At 38.8% G+C, this 20750-nt stretch overlaps 1 protein-coding gene across 12 annotated transcripts in view; it reads left to right on the top strand.

Moving 5' to 3' along the window:
- Positions 1 to 20750, top strand: part of MATN2 (matrilin 2) — a 77389-nt gene that overhangs the window by 40450 nt on the left and 16189 nt on the right. For 10 of the 12 annotated variants that reach the window (XM_030011326.1, XM_030011322.2, XM_030011325.2 and 7 more), the window contains 8 exons: positions 7914 to 8036; positions 11959 to 12081; positions 14237 to 14359; positions 16791 to 16913; positions 17069 to 17191; positions 17554 to 17676; positions 17769 to 17891; positions 18103 to 18225. In XM_030011326.1, coding sequence (XP_029867186.1) covers positions 7914 to 8036; positions 11959 to 12081; positions 14237 to 14359; positions 16791 to 16913; positions 17069 to 17191; positions 17554 to 17676; positions 17769 to 17891; positions 18103 to 18225 — 984 coding nt within the window. The remainder of the gene's footprint in view (positions 1 to 7913; positions 8037 to 11958; positions 12082 to 14236; positions 14360 to 16790; positions 16914 to 17068; positions 17192 to 17553; positions 17677 to 17768; positions 17892 to 18102; positions 18226 to 20750) is intronic. The other 2 variants (XM_030011331.1, XM_030011329.1) reach the window with 1 other exon arrangement.

Genomic DNA, 20750 nt, shown 5'->3' with positions numbered 1-20750 from the left:
ATAGAAAATGTTGCAGCGCCCTGGAAGCCAAAGGTCTTGAAAGCAGTGCAAGTTGTTTTGGGGGGTAGTTTGGGGTTTTGGGGGAGGGGCTGAGGGTAGGAGTCCCTCCTACGAACAGGAAGCTTTTAACATGAAACCAGGCTCCTTTTCAACAGTAAAAGCCCAAAGCTTTGTCTTGCATAGTCTCTGATTATCCAGATTTTTCAGTTAGAATATCATGTCCCTAGCTGGGTAAACAAACAAGTCTGTGCAAGACAATTTATAATCTGCTCAGTTTGTAAGACAAGCTACAATTAAATAAGAGTAGTTCCACAATCAAAGGAAACATTGCAGCCTATTTTCCTACAGATTTTTCTCAAGAGTGAGTTCTTTGATAGTGTGCCAAAGCTCTGGCAACATCAGTATCTTCTAGCAAGCTTCCATGTTTCCATCAGGTTATAATAACTTCATGGCTTTGCTTGTTTGTTGTTTGTCAAACTAGATTGATACCAGGCTAACAAGCTCAAAAATTACCGGAGTTAGGAGTGGATATAAAGCCGAGAGGAATTGACAGACCAGAAAGTACTCTTGCCAAGGCTTCCTATAATTGGGAAAACAAGCTAAAAACTCCACTGTGTTTAATGTCATAACTCACTTTCATGAAATGTGAAGGGAAAACCTTAATGTACCTTCCTAGTTACCTTTCTTCATAAATATGGGCCTTGATAAAGAAATGTTGTGTCTGTAAGCAGACAAATTCCATTAGTTTTAGGTGAGTGGAACTGCTGATGCCAGTGGTGAATTTAGCCCATATTATTGAATAATGTGTTCAAACATTATTTCTCAAAAAATGCATCAATATAGCACTGCATTTCTGTGTTTTTACAGCCTTGGGGGCATTTCAGTCTTTATGATGAGAGACTATATTAACCTATAGACTGTATTGTATATTATGCTTGGTATCTATTTCACTTAAATTTAACATTTAGAAAGAAAGCATCTAACCCAGGCTGTACATCTGACCTTATGATCAAGGAAAAGAAACACACACTTCTAGAAGGTGATTGCTCACAGCTCTGACACAAATTTATGGAAGTGCCTGTATTTTCCTTGACTATGCAGGGAGCCTGAATGGACTTGCCAGGCTAGACACCTAATTTTCAGATGGTCAGAGTCAGGGGAGGTGAATTTCCTGCCTCCCCAAGGGCCAGAATACAGTTTGTACTTGTTCACGTTGCTTGTAAATTGTATGAATTTGCCCATTTGTCAAGTATCTGTCAGCTAAGGGCTGGCTAAATCCTTTTATACTTCCACGTATGCTTCTACATCCATATATTTTTGAAATCTTACTATAGCATAAGTGCTTTCCACTGCACAAGCACAGATTTTTGTTAATTCCTTCTATTTAAGAATGTGTATTATAAGCACTGTTTTTTCCCCCGAGTTTGAACTGAACAAAGACCTTAAAACTGCATAAACATTTTATATGTCTTGAGTGGTTTTTAGTTTACAGTCTAACTGTATGAATTATTTTAACCTGTTTGAATTGATGATGCACAAACTGCCGGAAAGTGAGGGAGTGTTCTGGGAAAATAGTATTTCAGGCTTGTCCTGTCTCTATCCTCTTACTTAGGTATACAGTGCTTAGGTATAATGTGCTGTGCTTGACACAGCACATTGGGCTATATAGACTGTCAGTCTGGCCATGGGCTGCTGTCTGTGTTGGAAACACAAAAGTTTTCAAATGCTGGTTGGACAGGATCTCTGAAAGTCATGTACTCTAGCCTCCTCTTCAAAGTGGAACTGCCACAAGCCGTGGATCGAGTCAGCTATGGTTTTGTCTAGTCGAGTCTCAAAAAGCTCCAGTGGAGAGTCCACAACCTCTCTGGGCAACCTGTTCCACTGCTGCACTATCCCTCTAGTGAAAAACATTTTCCTCATGTCCAGCGCGAATCACCCAAGCCACAGGTGGTGACCATTGTTCCTTGTTACATCATCTGGCACCACCAAAAAGGGTTTAGCTCCATCACCTTTGTAGTGACCTACAAGAAGTAATTGTAGGCTGCAGTTAGATACCTTCCTTTTCACCAAACTCAGTAAGACCAGATTCCTCAAGTGCACAAGTCAGGTGCACTATGTCCCAGCAGTAGGTCTCTGTTGAGGCCTCTTCAGTTTATTCCCTATAAGTGGGGGGAGAAGGGAAGGGATTGTTCAAGAACTGGACAAAGTACGCCAAGCGCAGTCTCCAGCTGGGCCTGGCAATAGCCCTTGTTGAGCCAGAACCTGACCTGCAGACTGACTTCCCAGTTTGACCGTGGCCTTGCCCTGCTGCTGTGGACCTACCCAGCGATCACTGGGCTGTGTCAGACCCTGGCTGCCCTCACCAGCAGTGGCCTCACCTCATCCTGACATGCAGGCTGGCTTCCTGACTTGTCCTCAGACCTGCCTCAGCAGCATGTATTTATCTGATGATCTGGACTTCTGGATAAACCTGGCTACCATTTCCAGGCCTGCCCTGCTCATCTTGCTTGGGTACTGCAGGGCAGTGCCTGCCTGGCAAGGCCCCTGCCCTGCTCAGCTGTATTATCACCCTTGGCTCCTGGCTCTCCTTCCCTTAGGGAGCAGCTGGCCCATGCTGCTTCTTGACAGCAGCTCACTTCCCAGTTTGTAAAAACCATGGGTTGTTTCCAACCCAGGTGCAGAACTTTGCAATTCTCCTCACTGAACTTCACAAGATATCTTCTGGTCCAATCATCAAGTTTATCAAAGTTCCTCTGTATTGAAGTTCTGCTATTTGCTTTCAGTCTGTCGTGGTTTAACCCCACCCAGCAACTAAGCACCATGCAGCCGCTCACTCACTCCCCCCCCCACCCAGTGGGATGGGGGAGAAAATCGGGAAAAGAAGCAAATCCACGGGTTGAGATAAGAACAGTTTAATAGAACAGAAAAGAAGAAACGAATAATGATAATGATAACACTAATAAAATGACAACAGCAATAATGAAAGGATTGGAATGTACAAATGATACACAGTGTAATTGCTCACCACCCACCGACTGGCACCCAGCTAGTCCCCGAGCGGCGATTCCCCGCCCCCACTTCCCAGTTCCTATACTGGATGGGACGTCACATGGTATGGAATACCCTGTTGGCCAGTTTGGGTCAGGTGCCCTGGCTGTGTCCTGTGCCAACTTCTTGTGCCCCTCCAGCTTTCTCGCTGGCTGGGCATGAGAAGCTGAAAAATCCTTGACATTAGTCTAAACACTACTAGCAGCAACTGAAAACATCGGTGTTATCAACATTCTTCACATACTGAACTCAAAACATAGCACCGTACCAGCTACTAGGAAGACAGTTAACTCTATTCCAGCTGAAACTAGGACACAGTCACTGTCCCTAATTTAGTGTCACCCACAGATTTGCTGAGGGTGCACTTTGTGTCATCATCTATGTCACTGAAGATGTTTAGCAATGTGACCCCCAGTACTGTCATCTGTGGTACCCTGGTCATTATCAGCAACCAGCCAGACATGAAGCCATTGTTCACTATTTTTTGAGGCTGGTGGCCTGGCAAATTTTTACCCCACCTAACAGTTCTTTCTTCCAGCCTATACTTCCTCAGCTTCCAAATGAGAATGCTGTGGGAGGCAGCATCAAGAGCTTTACTGGTGCCAAGGTGTATTACATCCACTGATCTTCCCGTGTCCACAGATGCAGTCATTTCATCATTGAAGGTGAACGGGTTGGTCAGGTGTGGTTTGCCCTTCGTAAATCCATGTTGACTATTCCCGATAATCTTCTTGTCCTTCATATATTTGGAATCTGATTCTGAGAGGATGTGCCCCATGACCCTGGGACTGAAACGATGCGCATTGGTCTATAGCTCCCTGGATCTTTCTTCTTGCCTTTTTTTTAAAGATGAGTGTAACATTAGCATTTTTCAGTTATCAGGGACCTTTCTCAGTCCCCATGAATTTTCATACATTATAGATAGTAGTGTCACATCACCTAGCTCTTTCAGCATCCACAGGCGAATACCAGTCATCCCATGAATCTGTGTATGTCCAGTTTATCTAAGTAGTCTCTAACCAATGTTGCTAGCCCCTCTCCTTCCCAAACAATGCTGGTACAAATGGAAATCTGAGAGAAGGCTTTGTTTGTGAGAATCAGGAATAAAAAGGGCATTACTTTTTTCGGCTGTTTCTGTATTGTTCATCGCTAAGTTGTTCGCCCAACCAAAAGACCCATGTTTTCTGTGACTTTCTTTTTGCTACCAGCATATTTGTAGGCTCCCTTCTTGTTACCCTTAGTGTACCTCAGTAGTAATAGCTCCAGCTGGGCTTTTTTTTGTTCCAAAGTGCCTAAGCAATGCTTTTATACTCCTCTTTTTTTCTTGGTCCTTCTTTCTCACTCTACTATTTTGCCTCTTTGTGTTTTATTTCACTGAAAAGCTCTTTGATCTTCTAAGCAGATTTTCCAGTACAATGGGATCATTTGTTCCTGAGCTCTTAGCAAGTTTTCTTTAAAAATCATCTAGCTCTCTTGGGCATTCTTTCTCTTCTTGGCTCTTTCCCAGGGGATTCTTCCTAGCAATTCCCTGAATAATCTGAAATCTGAGCTTGTAAAATATGAAGTCTGAATTCTGCTGTTTCCCCTCACAGACTTCTGGATTGTGAACTCAAGTCATCTCATAATCACAGCAGCAACACAAGAAGAACCTCACCCCTCAAGAATTCGTGTTAGGGAGTTGTCACCAAGTTGGTGCAGAAACTTCCTGACTTGCCTGCACAATGATATCTTACCCTCCCAGCAAGTGTTTGGCTGGTTGAAATTTCCAAAATGAACAAAAGCCTGTGAGCTGGAGACTTCTGCTATCTGTTTGTGAAAGCCTTATTCACTACAGCCTTTTGGTCAGGTGGGGTAACAGACTCCACAATCACATTCCCAGTGTCATTTCCCCTCTGATCTTGACCAGAAACTCTCAGCAGGCACATCTATGGTTTCATGTTGGATCTCTGTGGAATGGAAGAGATCTTTAACATATAACACAAAAGTACACTGCTCCACAATGGAGTGCAGGCTGGGAGCCAAGGATGGCTACAAGGCAAGCAGGGTCAGTAATCTCTCTGACAAGGCCTTTGGTCCCACAGTACCCAAAGAAGAACAAAAGAGATCCCATGACTAACCAGGCTCAGCCAACACCACAATGATCACCAGAGAAGTCCATAGTGTCAAGAGAGGTCTAAGGTCAATTCAGGAAATCAAGCCAGCCCGTCAGCAGGTCAGCATCAGCAAAATGCAAGGCTAGGCACAGGTGTACCTCTAACATAGCTCAAGCAAGAACCAAGGGTGAGAGCCTGACATTAAATGCAGCTCCCAAGCCAAGAGGCAGAGGCCACAGACAAGGCCTCTTAGAGGTCTGTGCGCCTCTGCCATCTTAACTGCATTCTGTTTTGTTGTAAATGCTTTAAATTAGTTTACAGTTAAGGGAGAAAATCTCATCAGGTTGCAATTAGGGAAAAATCAAAGTGGCTGGACATGGTAGGCCATAGAGATTGATTCAGAAGGAGTAGTCAGGGAGGAATGAGCAAATACTATGTCAAATCAATCTTTTTCAAGATGCATGTCCTGAGTCTAAGCATAAGTAAAACTTACTAAACCACTTTTCCTTACACTTGATATCTTCTGAGCCTTGCTAATAAAATAAAGCATGAATGAAAGAACTGTGTAGCTCTTAATGCTGCAAAAGTCAAGACAGCATGAGAGCTTTTCAGAACAAAAGTGTCCCCTAGCTTCCATATGTTATGAATCACACTGCCTTTGAGTCAGCATAAACAGTATGAAGAAACAAACTTCAGATCACTGGATTTAAAATGTTTGTAAATTTAAGATCTTTCATATAAATTTCTACATATTTGGCTTACATCCTGAATCTTGGGGATGATCGCCAACTAGCCAAGACTCACACCCATGCCAGACAGATCTCTGCATCAGCAAGCAGACCTGGGCCTGGGGCACCAGCTCCCGAGATCTCGTGATTATCTCAGAATCCTGGCTTTCCTTTCAAAAATAGAAAGTAAGCTTTCATGCTCATGGCTACAAAGAAAAGCTTGAAAATGTAAATGTTATCAGTACAGTCGTGCATATCTGACGAATGTTTTCTCTGGGAATTACTCCAAACTTCTTAGAATTAAATACAAGGAACACTGCTCATGAGGGCAACCCTGCCAACACCAGCAGAGAAGTCTATGTGTGGCTGGAAGAGAGCAGCAAATCAGATTATCAGTGAGGCAGGAAGAGGTCATTCTTAGCTACTAAGTTAACTATTAAGGGGATTTTTGTCACTCTTGCTGCTCCTCTCAAGAGGATGGATGATAGCTTCTGCTTGTACTTAAGGGTGCTGAGCCTCAACTGTTGTTCTTTAGGGAAGGTCCCTGTTTGAGTTGTGGGTGGCTTCACATGAGCTGTAGCTCGTAGAGGCCTTCTGTTAGCAACCTTAATCTGGACAGTGTTAATGAAGCCCTGTGAAATATGTTTTTAGTGTTCCCAACATAATAGCCTCAAGGTTCCAACAAAGATAATAATACATATTTTTCAACTCTTGTGGTCATCTTCAGAATCATTTACCCAGGAAAAGTCTGTCCTGCACACTTGAGTTAGCAAGGATTTGAGCAGGTAAATGCAACACAGCACGGAGTAGTTCCAGAAGGCATACAGCCATATTCCTCTGGTGCACAAACGTGGCTTTATAGTTTCTGTCTCTTCAGTGCACTCTCGAACAAACTGTATTTTCTAATATTTTTTTTTCAGTAAACAGATAAGATATCCCTGTGTTATGTATCTGTGTATGTGCATATGCTGTCATAAAAAGCTTTGGTAAAGGAAATGTTCTATAAATATATGAAGTAGAGTTCATAAATTATAAAATACTCCTCTCAGGTTTTCTTAGAAAGTCACATTCCACTTCGTTTGTCCTGCAAATATGGGTGGTTTATTATTGCTAAAGGCTTTCATCATATGTAAAGGCTCAATTGCATTAGCCCGCCACACATACAAGGAAAGAACAGTTCCTGCCTCAGGAAGCCAGTTACCTCTGGGAATAATAATTAACCTCTGAATATCAGTTTTCAGGTTATGTAATGAGGTGTTCAAAAGTGCCTGGATGTCTTCACAAATGTGACTTACTAGGTTTGTGACTTGTTTATATATTTTTAGCAGTGCTGAGGGGTTAAGGCCATTCTTTCACTAGTGTAAGTTAATTAATTCCACTGATACAAAACTAAGTAATGGCCAGACACTGCATCTAAGTGAATGTCAGGTTCTTTGACTTCACCAATAGTGGTAAACACTATGTGGTAAATATCCCAGTGCTTACTGCACAATTACTTTCCTTCTTAAGGTACTTTATACACAAGTAGTAGCTGTTTCTAGACTTTGCTCATCTTCCCTTTCATGAGCATTTTAAATGGAAGAACTATGTAGCAAACACCCAGAGCTGTTAAAACACCTGTGCTCCTGATGACCTGATTGTCCTGCTTTGATCTAATGAACGGCATTCAAAAGCATATTGGTATATTTATTATAGATCACATCTAACTTGCTCTGAGTAAAATAAAGAGACAATTTTGATGAGGCAATGTATAGGACTTAGCTGCAAAATGTTAAGAAGTATTTAAGATTCTAACTTCTCTACTGCATGTAGTACATGTGTTCTCAAAGAATTCATTGAAGTGTACATATCAGGTATACCTAAGTATAGCAGGTATTTGGAAAAAAGGAACATTTTATTTTCATAGTTTGAAACAATACGGTAATAAGTCAGAATGATGCCTAGAAAAAAAAAGGCAAAAGAAAAGAAAACAAAGTAACTAGTTTTTACTTAGCTTATTTCTCAGTAATTATATTCCTCACTGACACAAATTTTTCCCATTTAGGACCAGACTATTGTGCTCTTCAGGACCATGGCTGTGAACAGGAATGTGTTAATACAGATGATTCCTATTTTTGTCAATGCCAAGAAGGGTTTAGACTTAATCCAGATAAGAAAACATGCAAAAGTGAGTAATCCCTTGGACATAATAAAGTTCATCTGCTTTTTTTTCTTAAACCTGCTGTGAATGGTCCCCATTCTGAAAGGATGAAAGTTTTCTCTATCATTAAGGTTGAAACAAATGTTTCTTTATAAACTTGAATTTTGACTGAGCCAGTCATGCTGGAAAAATATACTGTTTGCTGTTTTGTACAGTATATTGTATATTAAATGTTTTCTGTAAAGATTTATGGAAACCTAAGGAGTAATATAGGAACCAGAATGGCTCAAAAACAATAAGTTCATTACTTGTTTGAAACTTTCTGACCTTGTCTAGTAGTGACACAAACAACTTTAAAAAAAAAAAAAAATCACCTTGCTTTGCCCAGTTGGTTTAGCAAAGGACAGATGTATTTCATTAGCTTGGGAAAGTATTGCATAGGTAATATAGCTATTAAAATCAACTTAAAGTGACACACAAAACCCCCCAGTTTCCTAAAAAAAATGTAAAAACAGCCTCAGCAATGTCAGGGTTCTAAACCAATCACACATGCTATTTACTTTAAAAAGACTTTTGTGTTACAGCTCTTCTTGAGTGGTGGCCTGGAATCACAGCAGATTTTCAATGTAATGTTGTTAAAGTTTAAGGAGAATATATTCAGCAAAAGGAACTAGCCTCATCTGGTGACTCAGTTCTTGGGGGGCAGAATTGCACTGCTGATATTTTATGAATAAGAAGCTTGCCTGGAGCAACATAATTATACTTCTAGACACTCATAAAATTTATCTGGTTTTGGAACTGTATTTTCTTTTCATCTTAAAGATATATTCTCATGAAGCATCTTTGTCTACACAGTGCCGTTTTTACAGCAATCCATGCTATACTGGTTTTTATTATCTATATGGTATCTTAATACATTCAGGTTTTTATAGATTGGATGTGCCTTCGTGAGTATCGGAGCAAAAGAACAGCATTGTGTAGAATATTTATTGCCAAGAATAACTGTGAATTAGAGGCAAATTGTAATTCACATTTGGGTATTTTCCCTTAACTTTAGGGGGCTTTGGATTTGGCTGTAAACCTGGTGACATTTCCAGGATCAAGCTCCTATTCCAAACCTTGTTATAACAAGGCTCAGGTTAGAAAACTTGTAAAATAAAGCAGAACATTTGCATATATGCCCTCATTATAAATCAAGGAGAATGTATCACTGGTAACTAGCACTAGGCATTCCTCCTTCACCACGATGCATGATTTCTGATGACTACAGGAGCAGGTCTGTGGGAGTCAAAGTAAAGTCTGGCATAGCCAAGTATTTGCAATCCACTCTCGGGTCCTCAGCTCACTATCAGCTTTAACAGGTGTCCAAAGCACAGAATCCAGTATCATTTAAGAAAAATGAGTTTTTAAAGCCTGTTTTACTTCAGAAATCCTCATGGCCAGCTTGAATTCTTCACTGTTTTTTTCTCCACAAAAGTAAACTTCTGTGCTTTAGGTCAGCATGACTGTGAACATGAATGTGTTAACATGGAAGAGTCATTTGTGTGCAAATGTCATCGTGGATACGCCCAATGACATGATGGCAATACGTGCAGAAATGAGTGTGTCTCATGAACTGCGGTGACTAGTTACTGCAGTGGGGCGAGGTGTGAACAGAAAGAGAAAATGCTCCTGGGTCCCTTTTGAGATCTTTCTGAGCTATGCAAACCTGTGTTACTGTAAAGTCCACCATGAGCCAGTCCTAGTGAAGTAATGCTATAGTGAGATCCTTGATCTAATAGAGAACTAAAGCATCATCTTCTTCAATCCCAATAACTGGGGAAATGTGTTCAGCCAAGGTGTCTAACACAAAAGCAGTGCTTGCTGTTGAACATCTGTATCATTGCTATGGGCTATGTAAACTGCAGCACACCTGATACTGATGTATGCTGATATGTGAAGATATGTAGAGACTTCCCCCTTCTACATGTTTACACTTTCAGTGATCTGTTTGATAAAATGTCCTCTTTTTATAAGAATGTTACTAAACAAAGGATCAGTGTTGCACCAGAAAAAAAGAACATTGCCCACTTGACGTCACTCGGTTTTTAGAAGATACTTTTATTGCAGAGAACCATTTTGCACATCATCAAAAATACTGGCAGCATTTTTCTTGATGTGCTTATGACATTTTTCCAAAGGAACTCTCAGTCACTGAAATTTAAAAAAAGTTGATAGGCCAGGGAGTAATTATTTTTAAATAAACTGTTTGTGATAAAGCCATATTTAAGGAAACTTGGATGTGTTGCAAGAGCTCAGAACTTTTTAACAATTATGGGTTTAGGCTATCGCAAGTTGAATATTTAAAAATTAATATATCCCAAAACACTCATTGTTTTTAAAAATACTGAGCCTTTCCCTGTCCCTTCTCCTTCTTACATTTTTTTTTACACATGTAGTGAAGCACACATGATGGCCAAATTTACAGTTATACTAATTTCTAAAGCCTGGTAATTAGCAGCTTTGTGATTACTCCACTCTTTGAAAGAGTCTGTTAAAAGATTCTGCATGAGAACCCAAAGTATTTAAATGTTAAAATTCACATTAGTGTGGGTGTTTGTATTGTAAAAGATGGTGCCAAACAGATGCAATTTTTCATAGAGAATATGGGGGGATAGTTATTTTCTTTTTTTTTCCCACATTTTTGTGTGCTCTGAGAAGTTACACAAGCCTCTTCACGATGATGTAAACTCTTGGAAAAAGGAGAATGTTCCAGCTGGAACTTACTTTAGCTAGTAAAAACTGACACCTCAGCTTCACTTTTTCAAGCCAACGTTATCTCTAGCTACATATAATGGTAAATCTGGACCAATTACTGCAAACTCGTTGCTTAGTTAAATAAACTAATAAACAGCAATATTTAGAACTAAGTAATTTTACATTAAGTACAGAAATTTTTTTACATAAACAAACAGCTACAGACATGCCTGTTCACATCTGTAAATGATTTGCAAATAGTGACATATGAAACTGTTTGTGTCTGAGAGAACTCCACTACTTTTGATCAAGTTAAGCTAAAGTAATTTGGGCCTATATAACTAAAAATAGCCATTAACAAGTCAAACAAATATTATGAGGAAGTTCAGTATAAAGCTTTTTTCCTAAAATGTACTTTTTCTGTACTTACAGAGTCAGCAGATTACATAGTACATCTGCAAGGGCACGTATCTCACCCTACTGCTTTGCTGTTCATTCTATGAGACAATATAATTTTTAAACCCAATTCACACCTCTCTCTACCTTCCCCCACCCTTCATCTTTCACACAACCAGTTGCATACAAGACTAAAAAAAATATTCCACTTTATCTTACCTGGAATAGGAATAGGAAAATCAAAGATAAGGAACATATTAAGACACTCTCACACTCATAATTTGTATCTGTCCCCCACTAGGCTTTAACTGCTTGAATCTGTTGGCAGGTTAAGTTCTAAATTGATGATTTCTCATCCTGTTGAAAAAGAATTTACTGTTTATGAAATAATATGAAAGCCATAATTTCTGTTTCAAGAGTTACTACTATTCATACTTTCTCTCTGAGAAAATTTTATGATGAACAAAAGAGAGAGTCTTGCTTTTTAAAGAAAGCAAGCATGATTCTGCAGGTAAGACTAGGTAGTATTTCAAGGTTCTCCCTTCACTCCGCATTAGTTTCCCTTTGTGATTTTTGGCAAGGGAAATCTGCACTTCATCAAGTTTGTTATCTGCCAAGTGGGGTTGTTGTATTCATTTTACTTAGGTGTTGTTAATTGATTCAAGTTACTCAAATAAGTGGGGATACTGCATAAATAAAAAGTTGTACTGATCTTTTTCCCTTACTCTGCAAAGGCATCGTGTACTAACTACGGTGTCATAGTGTATGTATCTAAGGCTCCAATGTGATTTCTTCAATTATTAACACACATCAATAGGAGTGGACCACTGTGCTGAAAGCAATCATGGCTGCGAGCAACTGTGCCTAAATACGGATGGCTCCTATGTCTGTCAGTGCTCTGAAGGATTTGTCATCAATGAAGACCTAAAAACCTGCACACGTAAGTCCTGTGGGACCCTCCTTGATGTCAGTTCACCCGGGAAAGGTTTCTGTTTTCATACAGGGAAGAGGACACATTTTCGATTTATTCTTACAGTCTGCATTTCAATAATACTTTAATAATTATTTGAAAGCGGAAACAGACAGAAAAAGGACTTAGGAAAGGATACTTGTCAAGATAACTGTAAATCATCACATATTCAAAAAAAGTTTTGGAAGATCTGTTCATCCCCAGGTCTTAGAGACAGTTTTTCATTCATATGACAAATGTGTCTGACTGACAGGTCATTCTTGACAGTAGTGTCCCCCAAGCAAACTGCATCAGCTCACCTGGGGCAGGAGGAAAAGTGAGAGTCCCCCACTGAGCCTTACATTTTGCATGGGAACCCTTAATAAATGAACAAAAGTTGTCATGACAGCTCTCTGCCCTTTATAAATCCAATGATCATTGAGAATCATTGCAGTTTCACAAATAGCCAAATTGCCTCCTTCACTGGAAAAACAGTATATAGAAAGGACCAGGAAAAGAGGAATGTGAATGCATTTTACCTGGTGACTTTTCCTGGACCTCTTTGATGAGAGGGTTTTGGCTGCTTTTTCTACAGATTTTGGAGGTACATTATTTTTCAAGTTTGTTCAGTGTTAGAGTAGCTCCAGAGTTTGCTCCATTTCTTGCACTCAGGCAACACAGTTTTAACAGAAGTCAAACTGCAAGTGCTCAGTCACAAAAATTATCTAGGGAGAAGTGAGGCAAATCAGTAAAGGCAATTTGTCTTTGTCTTTAACCTTGTCTTTGCCTGCATGCTAACCTTTTTAGCCCTATCCAATACCTTGACAGACTTTGTTTCTGTCTGCCCCTTTCTAGAGAGCTGCAGTGGCAAAGCAGAACTAGTATACATGTAACAGTGATAGGGTCTGCTAGAAACAATTTATCTAGACATTTATCTGAAAGAACCACTGCAAATTTAGAAACAGCCTAACTATTGAGTTTTATCAACTTGCATATGGAAAAATCCCTTTTCCTTTGTAGTAAAAAGAGGTGTTTTTTTCACTCTTTGAGTTATTTTCCTCCAGGCCGTACTTGGAGACCTATCAGCAGCATTAAAACAGTGCTGCAGCTTCTGGAATCCCTCCGTGCAATGAAACTGAGCCCTTTTGAATAGCTCCTCTTCTTGCCAGCATACCCCTCTCCTCATATATATTTAGGAAAGAGATTTGTCCTATTCCTGAGCTCCAGATGAGCTGTTGAAAACTCGTGGATGTTTTCAGGCTATCATGAAAAGAGTTCTGGCACTTTGGGATTTCCTGAATGAGCAGTTGAATGGAAGGGATTAGCATTTAACATATACCCCTCCTAATGGGAAAACATCTGGGAATTACAATTCTGGTGTCATATACACAGGCATAAGTATCTTTAAGGCAGCTGTGGGAACACCTGAAGAGTAAACAGGTTTCTACTCTAACAACCAGTTACAAAAAAATGAGTGACACTGTCTGTGTAGCCAATAGATAGTAGCAAGTGCTGCCTGTGGGATCCCAGGGGTCCTATGTCTTTGTATTACAGAGAATAAACACTTACGAAATTTAAGATGAAAAGTGGACCATATTTGCCAGTACTTGTCACTTGCATTTCTTTGCAAAAGCTGGAATAGTCTAAGCCAAAGCCCAGTGAGGTCCCTGAGAGGTTTTCTGCTTGCTGCCACGGCAGCTGAGTTAGGTGCACAAGTGAGTTCTGGGGACTGCCACCTTCACATCGGGCCATTTAGAGACTGTATTTAAAGAATAATGTTCACAAGGTAGCTTTTATGTCTTTGCCACTGTCTTATATAAAATCACTGCTAAGGTGTTTTGTTTTTGTTTTTTTAAATTCAGTTTGTAAGTATTGAGATGTGGACTGGACTCTGTTGAGCTATTTTAAGCATAGGAAAGTATGATTTCTCAACTCTGCTTAAAGCAACCAATAGAAAGTACACCACAAGGCCCTCTTACATTTTATTGAAGCTATGTGTATATTATCGAATAAGGAACTGGATTATTGTTTAAGCAGTTCAATGTATTTATATTTACTTGCTTATATGCCATGCAAATATTAGAGATGCAAAATAATTGATTCATTATTGTTAATTTTTTTTTAATAACTTCAATTGCTCCCACAGGAGTTGACTATTGTGCTCTGAGTGATCATGGCTGTGAACATTTGTGTGTAAATGGCGACAGATCTTATACTTGTCAGTGTTTTGAAGGATACAGGCTTCGTAATGATGGGAAAACATGTAAACGTAAGTCATTATTCAGCACCTCAGAGTTAGATTTTTATTACAGACATAGAAGAAATCTGTAAGGTAGGATTTGATTGCCTAAACGTTGCTGTCCAATGTCATTTTAAATGCTCAAGGATTCGAAAAGTTCATAGTTTCCCCTTTGGTGTCATATTTGCCAGCAGTATGTCAATATCTTGGATATGCTAAGGCATCTAAAGTGGTACTGGATGCATACTTTTAGGCACCGGAATCACACCCTAAATATCTGTGCCATTTAAAAAGTAGCCCTGAAATTGGACTGTTGTGGATTCAAAACTATTTTATTCTGACTTACATCCTTATATGGGACAACTGTAATTTTCTTCTCAAATCAAGGCAAAAGTATATAATGTTTCTAAAGCCTGTTGCAGCATGAAGCTTGCAATATTATTAATGGAAAGTTCATTTTGTGCAGCATGGGATAAGGATGATTGAAAAAGAGATAATTGCATTACACATTTGACTACAGTATGCAGTTACAATGAGTGGCAGATATCAAGAAAAAATTAATTGCAGATTTTTCTCCATTTTTATAGCTTAGATCATTAAGTGATCAAAGAAGAATCATGGATAAGTCTCTGAAAAACACATAGGCATTAAGTCTTTTGTAATTGTAATCCCAATAATACCCATAGATCTCATCAACATCTGCTATTAAAAAACATTTACAGAAAAAAAAAATTAAGGTCATACAGATATTACCATGACAAATGAAAAGCTACTTATTCTCAGTTTGTGTATCACAACACTCTACTTTGTTATTCCACACAAACAGAAACAAATTCTGCTTGACTCAAAAAGTACTGTCACTCTAAAAGCAAGTGAAATGTTTTGTCCATGCAGAAGTCCAGAGGGATCTAGATAGATTGGAGCATTGGGCAATGATTAATGGAATGAAATTTAACAAGTCAAAATGCTGGATTCTGCACCTAGGACGGAGTAACACCAGGCACAAGTATAAATTGGGAGAGGAGTGGCTGGAGAGCAGCCCTGCGGAGAGGGATCCAGGGGTGCTGGTTGACAGCAGGCTCAGTATGAGTCAGCAGTGTGCCCTGGCAGCCAAGAGGGCAAACCGCATCCTGGAGTGCATCAAACACAGCATGACCAGCCGGTCAAAAGAGGCAATTATTCCGCTGTACACAGTGTTGGTACAGCCTCACCTCGAGTAGCTTGTACACTTCTGGGCCCCACAATTTAAGAATGATGTGAAGGTCCTTGAATGTGTCCAGAGGAGGGCAACAAAGCTGTGAAAGGGCTGGAAGGAATGTCCTATTAGGTGCAGCTAAGGACTCTGGGTTTGTCTAGTTGGGAGAAAAGGAGGCTGAGGGGCGACCTCATTGCTCTACAACTTTCTGAGGAGGGGAAGTGGAAAGGGAGGTGCTGATCTCTTCTCCCTGGTATCCAGGGATAGGATGTGTGGGAATGGTTCAAAGCTGTGCCAGGGGAGGTTTAGACTTGACATTAGGAAGCATTTCTTTACCAGGAGGGAGGTCAAACACTGGAACAGGCTTCCTAGAGAAGTGGTCAATGCCCCAAGCCTGTCAGTGTTTGCCCCAAGCCTGTCAATGTTTAAGAGGCAATTGGACAATGCCCTTAACAACATGCTTGAACTTTTGGTCAGCCCTGAATTGGTCAGGCAGTTGGACTAGATGATCGTTGTAGGTCCCTTCCAACTGAAATAGTCTAGTCTAGTCTAGTCTAAGTCCTTGCAGGAAAATAAAGGGTGTGGGGAAGAAAGTGAAAGCAAGATGTTAGTTTATCTAACATTAATTAATAGATTGTATTTTATTTTATTTTGAAATATGAATTGTATCTAAATTCTGTATCAGAAAACCCCACCGAACATCTGCTTGCCCAATTATAGCTGACAATTTTCCAGAACTTCACAGCAGGAGCATGTGATTTGTCTTTCTCACTACCCTTGAATACTACATACACCAAACTTTTGTAATCCTACTTTACAGAAAAATGACAAACAACTTCTGAAGTTAAGCACAGGGAAAAAAAAGCATAACTATTTCAGGTTTGAGCAGGTTCATTACTGAAGATAAAATATGATGATAGAAAGATCTGTTTCTCATCAGAAAGTTTACTTGAAATGTGGATGTGGGATTTAGGTGCCTTTGGAAATCCCTGTGGGTCACTAATCTGCATGCTAGGTACACGTGAAATGCTACAAACTCTAGAACTGGAACAGTGGACTTTTCCTTAATAGTAAGGTTGTAAAGTTAGCAGGACAAAGATGTACCTTTTCGTTACAATAAAAAAATACAGCAGGTGCTAGAAATGATTTGCAGGATCGAGTCCAGTACACTAGCAAGGACAAGAACATTGAGTAGCTGGGAATTGTAAGACTTTGAACATTTTGCCCTTAACTAACACAATTTTTTATCTATTAAACTATTCCCAGGTAAAAATGTCTGCAAATCAGTCAACCATGGCTGTGAGCATATTTGTGTTAGCACTGACAATTCCTACATCTGCAAGTGTCGTGAGGGATTCTCACTGAGAGAAGACAGCAAGACCTGCAGAAGTGAGTGATCGGTATCTATTGAACATTTTTGCACGTGCACCAGGCAAGCAAGAAAGGATTTTTCACTTCTTACTGGAAAAAAAACTTCCTTTTGATATCTACATTTTTTTAACATGTTTTCATTCAAAACCTGTATTTATATCAATCATTCCTAGGACGGGACATCTGCAAATCAGTCATCCATGGCTGTGAGCATATTTGTGTTAGCGAAGATGACTCGTATGTTTGCAAGTGTCATGAGGGTTTTCTTCTGAGAGAAGATGGGAAAACATGCAGAAGTAAGTACTCTGATAATTACTCATAGGCTTTTATCTACAGTATGTAGATTTGTGGAAGTGTTCTAACAAATACAACAACAACAGTTTACTATTATAATATAGGAGTAGTATTGTTATATCTGCCAGAAGCTTGTAAGAGACTCTGTGGACAAAAATAGTGTATTTTAATAGCCAAACTGATATGACTGGAGACAAAGACGACTCACAATTTTTCAGGTACCAAGAGTAAGAAGTGTTTGCTGCCTAAATTTTTGCCCATTTCTTCCAGTGATATCAGTAGACCTAATAAAAGCTATTACTTCTCCCTGCTTGATACATTCGCTGTAGATGTGCTTTAACCAAATATCATCAACTGTTCTCAGATAAAGACATTTGCAGTTCAGTTGACCATGGCTGTGAACATGTTTGTGTTAATGCTGATGAGTCATACATCTGCCAGTGTTATGAGGGATTTGCACTAAGGGAAGATGGAAAAACCTGTAGAAGTAAGTATCCTTATCTTTAATAGAAGATATCCTTTATAATCTGTGCATTCATAGACATGTTTTAAATACTGGCAACCTTATTTTTTTTACAGATAAAGATGTTTGCAATTCTGTTGACCATGGCTGTCAGCATGTTTGCGTGAATACTGATAGTTCATACATGTGCCAGTGCTATGAGGGTTTTGTGTTGAGGGAAGATAAGAAAACATGTAAAAGTAAGTTATTTTATGTTACTGTATTTTTTGCACTCAGAGGTCTACTGAAGAAACATATTGTGTTAGAGGTAGGTCTTCTTATAGGGGATTTTGCCTGACAAAAAGGAGGATAAAATCTTTATTTCTGGGAGCTTATTACTTTCAGTCGTTAAAGTTTTGGAAATGTTCTCCTTCATCAAACTGTAGTAAATAAAATCTAAATTATTCCTAGATAAGGACATCTGCAAATCAGTCAGTCATGGCTGTGAACATCTTTGTGTTAATGATGATGATTCTTACACTTGCCAATGCCATGATGGATTTGTACTAAGGCAAGATGGGAAAACATGCCGAAGTAAGTAGCTTATGAATAAAAGAAGAAATTTCATTTTCCTTTTATTAGGAGGTTATTCACCAATTCATAGTGGTCAGAACAGAATATTGTTCTCTATAGGTCATAAGACTTCTATGAATTAATTATTGTTTGAAGTAAAGATACATTTCAGAAAATCAGCCAATTTTAAGGTTTGAATGTAGCTTTTAAAATGTGAGCTTCATTTCTATATTGAGTACGTTGAGTTTTAATCTTGAGCATAGGATGTTGCTGCATTTTACTTTGATGGGCTGAAGTTCTAATTGCCACTGAGTCATTCTGTGTATATTCATGCACATTATGACTTAACCTGTTCCTTAACTTAACCTCTAAGCATGTTCTTTTGTAAATGATAAGCAGATAAAACTCCTTCAGGCTCTTTATATATTTTCTAATCTTTTCATAAGTCTCTTCTTGCTCCTCTAAAACCTCTGCTATTTATCACCATGCTTGTGGGGGCACCACAGTGGTACGAAGTCTTCTAATAGGACACACAGCAAGGTCCAGGGTAAAGGAACAATAACTCACCTAATTCTTATTTGAATCTACCTATCCTTTTTTATCTTTTTTTTTTTAATCTGTCTTTTTTTATGACCAAAGATACCGTTAGTCTGTGACCAAAATATTCTGCTAGCACTTGTGTTCTGTTGGTTATCTACCGTGATTATAAGTTGTTTAAGACTCTCAGTCACATAGGTGTCCTACATCCTGTAAGTACAGCCTTCATTCTTTGTTTCTACATGTATAAGCTTAGTTCTGGCTATTTTAAATACGTATGAATTGCTGTTAACCAGCTTGCAAAAAGATCATGTCTCCTTATATCAGCAGCTGCTCTATTTTTATTTGCCATTCTCTCAAATCTGGTGTAACCTACAAACTTTGTCAGTGATTATTTTGTATTTTCTTTTGGGTTGTTCATAAAAAATGTGAAGTAGTAGAGGAGCGGGGCAAATTCTCAGAAACAAAGCCACTTGATATTCCCTCATTTACAATTTATTCTGAAGACCTCTCTAGCCAGTGTTAATCCATATAATGTTGATTCTGTAGTCTATCTCCTTAATCAAAATAAATACCAAGACTGCTGCCTTACTGAATGTTCCATTGTATGAACAGCATGAGCTTTATGAACGATCCTCAATTAAAAAATGTATTTATTTAGTTTTCCAGGATCTATTTTTCCATAACACCAAGTTGATTGATATTAATCCTCTTTCTTTGATTTTACTCTGAATCAAGTTCCACATTATCTATTCCATTATTTTAGTGCGGATCAATGTCAAGCTGACAGGCTTACAATGAGCTACTCATCCTTTTCAAACACTGGAACAATAGTATTTTTTCAGTGTGTGTGCATATACTGGGGATGGAGACTGCTCAGTGTTTTGGGGCTTCCTCAGAGTTCTAGGAGTTACTGAAAAGTAACAAGAAGTATCCAAGGTGTTCTTCAGCCAGCTCTTTTACAACTCTTCACTGCAAATTATCTGGAGTTACTGATTTAAAAATGTGTGTGTTAGTAGGTGCTGTGTGACCTGCTTCTCAGCTGATGAAACTCTTCACTCCAACAATATCATCAGTAGCCTATTTCATAAGTTCAGATCCGAATACACTAAATATTTTTAACATTTCTGCATTAAGTTTGGCAATTTACCATTTCTATTAATTAACAATACATTGTTAGAATGCTTTTTGTCCCTAATAGTCTTTAAATAACTTACTCATACTATCCTTTGTTTTGTTGGCTATGCACCCCCTTGTCCTTTATCTTATTATTTCAGTGTTTTCAAATTCCTAATATTTTCATGTTCAGTAAGTACTGTGAATGTTCCTTTCTTTCAATTATTATTCAAATCTTATACCTGTTTTCAATCTCAATTTTTAAATGAGGTTGCTTTTTTAACTACTCTGACATTCTTTTTAGATTATTTTAGGGAGTTATCTAGTAAAATAACCTTAAATAGTGCAATCATTGACTTTTTTTTTTTTATTATTATTATTCCCCCCCATCCCAAAAGACTCTGGTTCATATTTGCTTTCAGCTACGTAAATCTCATCCTTTTGAAGTAATAGCCATGTCTGCTGCTGGTTTGTATTTGATTCTGTTTAAAAACAACAAATGTGTCTGAGTTGCACACAGCTGTGTATAAGCAGATGCTAATTTTTACTTACATGGTAATTTCTTCTTTATCTGCTATAATGGGATCTAGTTTAGATTGTCATGTCTTAAACATAATGCTTGTTGAGTTAGAAGATTGTCCTCTGTAGTGATTTTTGGAATTTTTGTATTGGGAGCATGAGACCTCCAGGTAATTTGGCTCAGACTGAAGTTCTTGTAAAAATACAAGGGGTTTTTTTCCCTACACATTAAACCTAAGTATTTTGCTGAAGAGTTAATCCGTACTTGACTGTCAGTACTGTTCTACTTTCTATGTAAAGGTAGTTCTCCATTAGCAATTGAGAATATTTTCTTTTGTGTTGCAGTGAAAAAGAAAGGGAATGCTGATAGATGG

This window comes from Aquila chrysaetos, chromosome 4 (genome assembly GCF_900496995.4).
Source record: "Aquila chrysaetos chrysaetos chromosome 4, bAquChr1.4, whole genome shotgun sequence".
Classification (NCBI taxonomy): Eukaryota; Metazoa; Chordata; class Aves; order Accipitriformes; family Accipitridae; genus Aquila; species Aquila chrysaetos.
Note: the sequence above shows the minus strand (reverse complement) of the source record. Positions and strands in the feature narration are given on the sequence as shown.